Consider the following 10,483-nt stretch of genomic DNA (forward strand, 5'->3'; position numbering starts at 1 on the left):
AGGTGTAAATGATTAAACTGTGCAAATATTTATCAACAATGTGAAACCGAACCGACAGCAGATTTGTAGCTGGACTTAATAATATTCCCGATCGCTTCCTCTGCAAAGCTGACTTTATTCTTTCAAGGCACTTCACAATTTTACATAGCAGGTTTGTAAAGCCACCATACTGAATCTGAGAACTTTTCAAGAAAATAATCCTTGCAACACGAAGGGACCAAGAAACGGTCAAATGGGAAAAAAAAGGAATTTTATTCCTAAGCAAAATAAGCATGATTTGCTCGTTGGCACTCTATCGATAGGTATACCTAGTAAATAAATAAATAGGGAAAAGGAAGAAAGAAAATGGACAAAATTGTATTGATCGGCGCGTCGTCATGGTCTCGTTAGTTGAGCGTAGATTGGGCACGAATGACGTCACAGCTTGTTCCTGACGCAACATCCAAAACAAAATGGCCGCAGAAGAAGCAGCGGAGATTGCAGTTCCGGCGTGCAGTGGTTGTATACTTTAGAGAAGAATGAAGTAATACAATGACTTGTCACTCACAATAGTTGTAGTCTTTGCTCCTGGAGACCAATGCATTCAAATGGTGGATAGTATGGTTGTAGAGAACGGTGTTGAGCCTTTATTTGTAGTCGGCGGCAGTGATGGATTCCTCTCGGACATGGTTGACAGTCCTATGTTGTTTGGACAGGGTGACCCAGATATTTTCTTTCATCGGGTTGATTCGGATCAAATCATCTACCAGCCACGGCGAAAGAGAGCTAAGCTTATAGGAAAATATTTGATGGGCGATGCCTTAGGCGAAGGATCTTACGGAAAAGTAAAGGAAATGTTGGACAGCGAGAATCTTCGTCGATGCGCGGTGAAAATTATGAAACGAAGAAAACTTCGAAGGATTCCAAACGGCGAGCAGAATGTTCAAAGGTGAAGGCTCAGAATTGATTTGTGCAAACTTTGTTTCCAAGTTGATCTCGTTGCTGCCCTGGAAAATAAAGTTATACAGTTGTTAAATAATAATGAGTTTAATTGAGTGTGATTAACACCATGAAATTTCAAGTATTTGTCTTCTTGTCAACAGAGAAATTCAACTGCTAAGACGTCTTCACCATCCGAATATTATAAAACTGTATGATGTGATTTACGACGACAACAAACAAAAGATGTATCCTTTACAGAAAACAATCACAGGAAAAATACAGATAATATTATGTATTGGTGATAATATAATATCCGACGAGTGTATTCTGGCGCTTTTATCTGCACTGTCTTATACATATACAGAGGTTTACTCTCAGCTTCTTTTAAAATCAACTCAATGATTTGGATTTTGTCATGTTTCTCAAGTTATTCTAAATTCTGTTTATTTATTTGCGGTGGTTGGTTTCGATACCTTGAATGCTTTAACAATGTAAAGCGGTAGATTATAACAAACTTAAACTAATTGGTTTGGTAATTGAATTTCTTCACATCTTGACATGAATAATCTTGTTTATTTGGGTAGCGTCAAAATTTATCCATACAACATCACGGCTTTATCACATGATTGTGGGATTCTGAAATATCCTTGCTTGACTAGTTTTCAGTGTAATACCCAATTAACCCTTAAACTCCCAAAAGTGGTCAGAGTCAAACTCAACAAAATGTCCAAATTTCAGTTTTAAAATGCTGATATGCAAATATTACCTTGGAAAAATTGTGCCAAAGAGGTTTTATTTGAATCTTCACACCACAGGGTTTCCTCCACAGACTTAAAAAGTTGGAACCACCTTCAAACAGGCAAGTCTCCATCATTCACCCCGGGGATTTAAAAAGGTTAAGCCCACTTGAGGAAGGCTTAACTTTTGTGAGCTGTTTGAAGGGGGTATGTATTGCTTAAGGAAAAAAAGGGAAATGACTGTACAAGAATCAGAATACCCTTTATAAGGTTACCAGATGCAATTTTGTTCAAAGTGTTATTTTCTGATCCAAATGGAGGTGGGCGTAATCTTTCATCAGCCTTATGAGCATGGGATATGTGGAAACATTCTGTGTGTCAAACTTCTGAAAATTAGATGAATTTAGTGTTGTTCAATTATTAGAGAGAAGTAGAACCACACCTTTGTAGAGATTTAGAATGCCATTACCCTGAGAATGGAATAGCAATGATCTTTTGTTTTTGTCCATTTCTTTGTTTTTGGAAAATTTCAGTTGTTACTTTTCAAAAATCAGTCTTTTAATTTTGATGACAGAGCTCAGCAAATCACTGGGGAACTGGGCAACCATGAGTTGCACTAGTACACGAGAGCTTTAAAATGGTGGGAAAAAAATAGAGACGTTGCAGTTACTATGCATGAGAGTCAGTGGTAACCTAAATTAGTAATGATATGATTTACATTATTCAGACCTTAACAAGCTAAGGTACATGATAATGGAATACTGTGTGGGTGAATTACAAGAGATGCTGGATAAAGTTGAGCAACATAAGTTTCCCATTTGGCAGGCCCATGGGTAAGTAATATTTAGGGCGAAATAAATTAACTAATTAATTTAAAAAAAAAGGTAATATTTAGAGGCTGTTTACTTGTAGGGAGGAAGATCCTAGCACTATGAAGATGCTAGTAGGCAGATCATCCTACATGTAGCACCATATGTTTTCTGTATTCAGTTTATGCACAAAGTTATACTGGTTCCTGGTGCTAGGACCTTCATAGCTGAGAGATAGGAAGATCCAAGCACCAGGAAGATCCTAGCACCAAGTAAACTGCTTTTGCTAGGAAGGTCCTTCTACTAGGGACAAACCACACAAAAATGGTGGTAGGTTGTTCAGTGGGTAATCTTTCATCTTTAATTCCTTCTCTACTGTTAACCACATGGACTGAAATTTCTGCATGTAAACACAACGAAAAGTAAAAGTTGTCCCGTCTTCTAAGATCATCCTGGTGCTAGGATCTTCCTCCCTCCATGTCAACAGCCCTCCAAGTGCAGTCAGGCCTTCTGATAGGGTGTGGAAAATATTGGAAAAATATTGCAGTGTTTCCAGTAGGTTTTCTTATGTGCCAGAAAAGGACTTCACATTCAACACTGTCTTACTGCCATTAGATAGACAACAACATAATGATTTCAGAGGCACTGCTTTCAGTGCTAATTTACAGTGAAGCCTATAATACCAGATGTCCTGAAAATTCAGTTTTTTGCTGGAAATGTTATTGCCACTTCCAGATTAAAATATGATGTTATTTCTTTTCCTGTACGGTCTAGATATTTTTGCCAGTTGTTAGATGGTCTGGAGTACTTGCACTGTCAAGGAATAGTCCACAAAGATATCCTTTTGCAAGTTACATGTAAACTGTTGTTCTGAAAGAACTTTCTCCTTCAATACAAAGGGGCAAATTATGTTCTTGACTTGCCTATTCAGGGTCCGAAATTAACTTTTTAATATGGGTGCCAACTGGTGAGCAAGTATAAATTTTTGGTCACCAGGGGGCAAATTATGGTCGCCAAAAATTCCCCTTGGCGGCTTGGAAACGTTCAACTGGTATTGATCGTAGCTGTTGTGGAGGTATATTTATAGGAAGATTCGTTTCACTTTTAAATTAAAAAAATATCCGCAGGACGAATAGTAAGACACGTGTTGGCAAATAGCTTCGAGGTTTCAATTCTTAATCATTTTCTCCGAACGTGAAAGTCTACAATGACAACCAGCTTTACGAGGTCGCCAGCTGGGGACCAACTATGAAATTCTGGTCGCCAGAACTGAATTTTTGGTCGCATTGGCGACCAGGAAGGCACAATTTCGGACCCTGCCATTAGTAAGCTGTAAAACTGACTTTCTTTGTATACCAGTCATTATATTTTTGTCTTGCTCTGACAGACCTCTACTAGCAGAGAATCTGTTCAATAACGCTGTGTGACATTTGAGCAACTCTACCACTGGACCCTGGTGGTTCAAACATTGGATAGCAAAATCCAGTGAATAAATCACTAGTGAGAATGAAGCAAACCAATGTGTTAAGGCTATTATTGAACGGTCAATGAATTAATCATATTGAATGAATATTCACGAGTTCAGGTTAACTTGCTTAGTGACATTTAGGACATATGTCGCATGCATTAGAGCATTAAAATTTGGCTGGAACTGTCAAAATTTGTAGACTTTGGTTACCTTGACAATATCTACATATCAAGCCAGGAAATTTACTTTTAGCCACAGATGGAACACTAAAAATATCTGATTTTGGAGTTGCAGAGGTAAGTAAGCATACACATTGTAAAAAACCTATTTTCCCCATTAATTCCTTTTAGACCCATGTTAATAATGTAATATACAAGTAAACTACAGGAATTAAAACAAAAGTCTTGAGTTGACTTTTGCATCGGTTGCCCACTAGAAAAAAGACATCGCGCATAATATGGTTAGGCTCGACAATACCAGGCGCTGTTCTAGAAAATGAGCTCATACTCCTAAGACCAGGCTTGGGAGACCGCAGAAATCGAGCCTAATAACATAGTTAATGTGGAGATTAAATAGCTTTGTCAGAAGCAAAGACCGATAACAAGTTGATATAAAAAAAATTTTGACAATCATTTTTTTTTTAAATTTAATCCTAAAGAGTGCCGAAAAGGTACATTTATTTTGAAACAAGAAGCATTTAGTTTTGTTTTCTATCATATTTATTTTTTGTAGAGGTTGGGTCCTTTTGCAAAAGATGATACGTGTAGAACAAGTCAGGGTTCTCCTGCTTTTCAACCTCCAGAGATCGCTAATGGTCTGGAAACATTCTCAGGATTCAAAGTGGATATCTGGGCAGCTGGAGTTACATTGTAGGTGTCATTAATGCCCCATTCACACCAAAGCATGTTTAAAAGCTGTCTAGTTAAACACGGTTAACTAGTTTAACAAATTAAAATAGTTAAACAAATTAAAATTTGGTTACGTAGTATACAGTTAGCTAGTTTAACAAATTAAAATTTGTTTTCTTTGTAAAAGCTATACTTTTATCATGGATAGTTTATCGCATTTACGTAACACGTTAAATTCATTTGAATTATGTGGAAAAGCCTGTGTTCCATTTTTTCCATGACTGTTTTTCATTTTTTTTTTCAAATCTAATTTAATTAAACATGCTTAGTTGGTATGAATAGGGCAATAGTTTCATATTATTTGTTATGGTGTTTTGTTGTCGTTGTTGTTTTTAACCTTGCAAGTGGCTTGTCTGCCAACAAAGCCGTCTCTCCGGAGTCGCTCCTCGCTGAAGAGACGTCTGCTCTGAGGGACAGAAATGCCATACTGTTTTTTTTTTCTGTTGTCCTCGGAACCTTACGTGAACTTTGCAGAGTCTTCTATCTTGAAGGTAGCCCTACCAGAGGAACTAGCACACCCTCCTGTGGTTAAATTGCATTGTTATCTTTTTTTCATTCCCTAGATACAACATAACTTCAGGAAAATATCCCTTTGAAGGAGAGAATATATACAAACTGTTTGAAAACATCGGAAAGGGCGAGTTTACAATCCCTGAAGGAGTGGACGATACCTTAGCTGATCTTTTGAGAGGTACTTCGGAAAAAAATGACTGATAGTATTTTTGTTTTTTTTTTCTTTATTAGAGACTCTTAGATCCTAAGACGAGGGCGACTACGAGAACGAGATTTTTTACTGAGTTAGTGACTAAGTAGTGCGGGCGCTTGAACCAATGTCTTTTTGGCGGGAAAATAGTGATAGCCGTCGTCACTCTATTACGGGTTTTAGAAAAAAGTCGTAGTGACCGAAACAAGCTACAAATGTCAGAGGTTTATTATGTGATCGGAAGAGTTCTTTACCACATTCAATAATGATTACCGTTTGAACGTTTCTGCTGGAGAAAAGCACAATGAACCTTTCCGGGGTGATTATTTTGCGAGACTACTTGAAAAAAAAAAATTAAGTCAATACCTCGTCTTAGTCGCCGTCCTCGTCATCGAATCTAAGTTCTGTGTTCTTTATTTCAAGTGATAGATTTAACCCGTTTTGAGATATAACTTACAGCTGTAGGCCTTTTTGCCTTCTGTGGCGGTTTGCAGCTCTTGATGGGCCCTTAAAGTTAATGTGATCTACCAGGAGGGTTGGTGTCATGGTGACTATAACGGAAAAGACATAAGGCAAAATGGAATCTGTGAGGCAGATACCGTAAACGTAGTATAGTCAAACCTGTATTAAGCGGTCACCCTCTATCAAGCAAACACTCACCAAAGGCTCGGAAATCATTTCTCTTATGTAAAACTGACCTGTAATAAGCAGTCATAGTCTATTGAGCGTACGCGTCATTTTGACAAGTTGTACCATTCTCGAGCAGCAGATACAATGTGTACCGAGTGTGTATAGCGTTAAGTAGTCTTTCATAATCTGTATTATTATTTTTTATTATATTTTTCGGTACAATTAGGAGTAGAAATGGTTTGATGCCAATTTGTCTGGGGTAGATAGTTTGTTTTTTTCAGCATCATTTTCAGAAGTGTCAACCTGAATAATCGGACAATAAGCCATTCCCCAGGGGTGACAACTTAATACAGGTTTGACTGTAACCTGTTATTCATCCTCATAGGTATGCTAAATGCAAACCCAGATAACAGACTTGCAATTCAGCAGATACGCCGACACAGGTAAGGTTGGCTATTGGTACACTCAGCATTTCTTCGGTTATTTAGGGCGTGGTGCGACACGTGTAGGAGTTTACTTCCGACAGCTGCACACTTACTGGCGTGTCTACTCACGTTATATCTAAATTCTACCGAATAGCTTCTCGTGCCGACATGGAAAGCTACCGGGAACATTATGAAGGATAGTATTAAATGGCACCCATCTCTTTGCCCTGGCCCATAATGGGCGGCAAGGCGATTGGGGATGGGGCGAAGTAGCCTGCGAGCAAGCTCTCCTATTTGGGCGAGTGAAACGAGTCTCGCGAGAACGCGCGAGGGAGCGGCGAAGCCGCGAGGGGCAGAGGGAAATAAATAAATAAATAATTCTACGCGCCCTCGGCTGTCTAAACTTACATGACAGGCGGTTGTCACTTTTCTAATCAGCGGCACGTTTGCGGTGACAGTTTTCACGCTTTGCGGAGTCGCGGGGTTTCCGGGTCGGAAATGAAAATGTATGAGATATCGTTGCAAGCTCTCCTTTCCTCGGCCCCTTGCTCGGCCGTTCTCACGAGGCTCGCTTCGCTTGCCCAAATAGGAGAGCTTGCTTACCTATTCTTTGTTTGCTTCCAATTTTAATCTTCCAGATCCCCGTTTTAGTAACACCTAGCCACAAATTCTCGTGAGATATTTATCTCACTTCTGATTGTGATTTTCCTCCTTTGGACGCGTGTAAGTTTCAAGTATGAATTTGGTGCTTGTTATTTTAGTCGGACACGAGCTATGTTATAACCAACATAGTGGTTTTCCACGCAAGCACAGAAGATAGTTTAGCAAGGTGACAGTGTCATAAATAACATCGAAAGGTTTTTCATTTTCTACTCATAGATGGGTTTGTAAGAACCACCTTAAAACCAACGATTTCGTTCCAATTCCTCCGCTTGTGGAAGACGATTTTCTCCGAAGCATGAGTGTTGTTCCATACCTTGAAGATCTGCATAATTCAAGCCCCGACGAGGTGACCCCCGAGCCACTCAGTTATAATGAGGAGTCCTTTTCAGCAGGTATGAAAATGATTATCACTAAAGGCTGTGTTCGCACTTGGTGGCAGGTGCCCAAACTCCAGTGCCTAGGTGGCGGGAAATTTAATGGTGTTGTGTTCACACGTTTAATACTTATTATGATGTTGCTGTGTACGTTTGGTCCATTTCTCCCCATCAGATGCCGGAACGTTAGCGTGGAAGAAGGTTATGGGTATACAAAGTAGTTGATTGTCAATTCATAAAAATAGAAAGTGACTAAGTTGGGATCACGAAATTACATATTTACCCAAAAGTGACTAAGATGGGGTCTATAATTGGCCAGAGAATAGACTATAATGGGGTAGGGGCCCTGAAGGGCCAGCGGCACATACCTAGCAAAAATCTACCCGAGTATTCCTCCCCCCCCCCCCCCCTCCGGGGCTATCCACCTTTTGAACAACTGAGGCCAGGAGGAAGAAATTCAAAAGTACGCTTATGCAATTACACTTCAGGGTACCTCCAAGGCTGTTTAAAACATCAGTCATATCCGACGTTTGAGCAGCCGGGTGAAGGAAAACAAATCCTCTCTGCGTAATCCGAGAACTGATTTTGTTTTAAACCCATTTGCGGTGGGGGGGGGGGGGGGGGGGGGTGGGGGCACCGTTGTGATAAATCTTCCACAGATTGTCAGAGCCATCTTTAAACCTAGAGTTGTTGTGGTGTGGTAGCTGCGATTTGCAAATGAGCCACTCACTCCCTTATCTGTAGACATGTTCGTAATTACATTAGCCGGACGAGAGCGAACGATAAAACGACAGTTCTCGCAGAAAGCGACTACTTACGGAATTTGCATCAAAAACCATGTGCTCTCCAGACTATTTGTGGACTCTCTTTGGTTCTTAAATCTAGAGACCGTCCGACTTGGAAACGATATATTGTCCATGTTACCAAAGTGCGCTGTCATCAAAGCAATTTAGGAGTGCATTCATTTACGCAAACTCATGACACAGTTCTCACTCACGGCCACTGCGATCAAAGGCCTTTCTGAGTAAGCATCAGCACTTGGTGTTGATTCTATAGATGGTGTAACGCTACGAGTATCTTGATTTATGCATGAGCCCTGGCAAGGTTTAAATTTCCAGAAAAAGTGACAAAGGAAGAACGATGCCGATAAGTCGCGCTATTAACGTGTTTTGTTTTGTTTTGTTTTGTTTTTTTTTTGTTCTTACCTCAAACTTCCTGTCATTCTAGCGAGGAATGGAGGAATGGATTACCGCCTGCGCCAAAAACCACCCCAGTAAGAGAATCCAGATTCCAGAATCCGGTAAATTGTTGTTCCTGGGCTCTGAAATCCTAAGGGGGTGTCCTTGAAACGACTGCACACCTTCCTTACCCTTCTCAGCCAATTTCTGTTTACAGTCGAACTTTGCTTTTTAGTGAAGTGGATCTTACACTTGCCTGCTAAAACAGCCTTTTCTCCTCGCTCCTCGCCGCTGGGAACCTTTCGCGTGGAGGAACGCCTGCGTCTCAGCGACAGATATTTCATACTGATGACATAAATAATGTTACATAACAAATCCGTTAGTCATGGGGTTCCAAAGGCAAATGTGTTCAATTTTACGTTTCCCTTGGTCGATTTTGGTAAAGTTTTGTGTTCATCTGGAAACGAGCTCCAGCAAAACTCAAATGCTTCTTCTAGGGAAGAATATATTCCAGAAATATTGACTGTTTTGTTATAGATTCATGGCGTTTACATTTGACCTTTGTAGCCTTTTGTCTTTTGTCCGTCATTCGTAAACAATAGCTAAAACAATGTAACTACTCCGTCTACCAATCAGCGCTTCTGACCGGATTTCGGACAGATTTTACGTCATCAGTATGGAAACGGCTGTTTTCGCAGGCTAACCTTACACAGGTGTGTAGGTAGGGTACTTTGGTGAGTAATTGTTATACATAGTCATCGTTGCAACCTAAGCAGTGTTACTTTGTTTTGGTGATGATATTTGACATGCGAACTCTAAAGTTCAAAAGCCGCCTTCACAATTGCGTTTTTCGCTGCCGTCAATCATAATTACGATCACAAGCAACGAACCTTGAAACACAGAAACACACAAAACGGATCGAAATCCACCAATCACAAATCACAAACCTTGACCTTTTGAACCCGTTAAAGTAAAGTTTTGTTTCCTAAGAGGTCCGTTAAGGTGATTGACGGCAGCGAAAACGCAATCGTCAGTTGGCTTTTGAACTTCAGAATTCGCATGTTTGTGAAAAGCGCCGTAATATGTACATTTCTTTTCTCCAGATGAGTCCATCAATAATATCAACTCACCATCTACTCCAAGCAGGAGAAAATCGGTTTTAAAACGACCCAGTTTTGGATCCTGCAAGGCCCAGTAAAATGGAAACATTTAGCTTAAATTTAAAGTGACATATTCAAATACTTAATTTATTGTGACAAGTCAGTGTAATGTGTATATTTATAGAATTCAGTTGGTGCCGTGTTTGCTTGTTCAACGGTTTCCCAAGATCCCCTCTTACATGTTCTATCCTCTTTTCATTGTAAATAAGATTAATGATAACCTTCAATGCAGATTAACGATAACCTTCAATCCATACCTCTGGATTGGTGTTTGGTGCCTACCAATTTTATATACGAGTATTCAAGTGTACCAGCAGGTTTTTTTAATTAAAATATTTGAAGACCTTCATTGAAATACGAAAACTAAATCCAATTTTAGGGAACAACCATTCGATTTTTGAGAGGAAAAAAAAGTACCCTTCAAACAGACTTTGAACAGAAAAACTTACCTGGAGGTAACGTATGTATATTTACACCGAAAGTTTAGAGTAAAAATTTTCGCATTTG

The 10,483-nt window shown here is 39.6% G+C and overlaps 1 protein-coding gene across 1 annotated transcript; it reads left to right on the forward strand.

Annotated features, from left to right (window-relative positions):
• Positions 1–446: 446 nt before the first annotated feature.
• LOC140921138 (serine/threonine-protein kinase STK11-like) lies at positions 447–10,197 on the forward strand. The gene is made up of 10 exons (XM_073371102.1): positions 447–928; positions 1,083–1,166; positions 2,402–2,491; positions 3,242–3,303; positions 4,161–4,231; positions 4,668–4,804; positions 5,407–5,534; positions 6,562–6,619; positions 7,481–7,656; positions 9,920–10,197. The coding sequence occupies exons 1-10, from the start codon at positions 588–590 to the stop codon at positions 10,012–10,014; spliced, it is 1,242 nt and encodes a 413-aa protein (XP_073227203.1). The 5' UTR covers positions 447–587; the 3' UTR covers positions 10,015–10,197.
• Positions 10,198–10,483: the final 286 nt, after the last annotated feature.

This window comes from Porites lutea, chromosome 12 (assembly GCF_958299795.1).
Source record: "Porites lutea chromosome 12, jaPorLute2.1, whole genome shotgun sequence".
NCBI classification, from domain to species: domain Eukaryota; kingdom Metazoa; phylum Cnidaria; class Anthozoa; order Scleractinia; family Poritidae; genus Porites; species Porites lutea.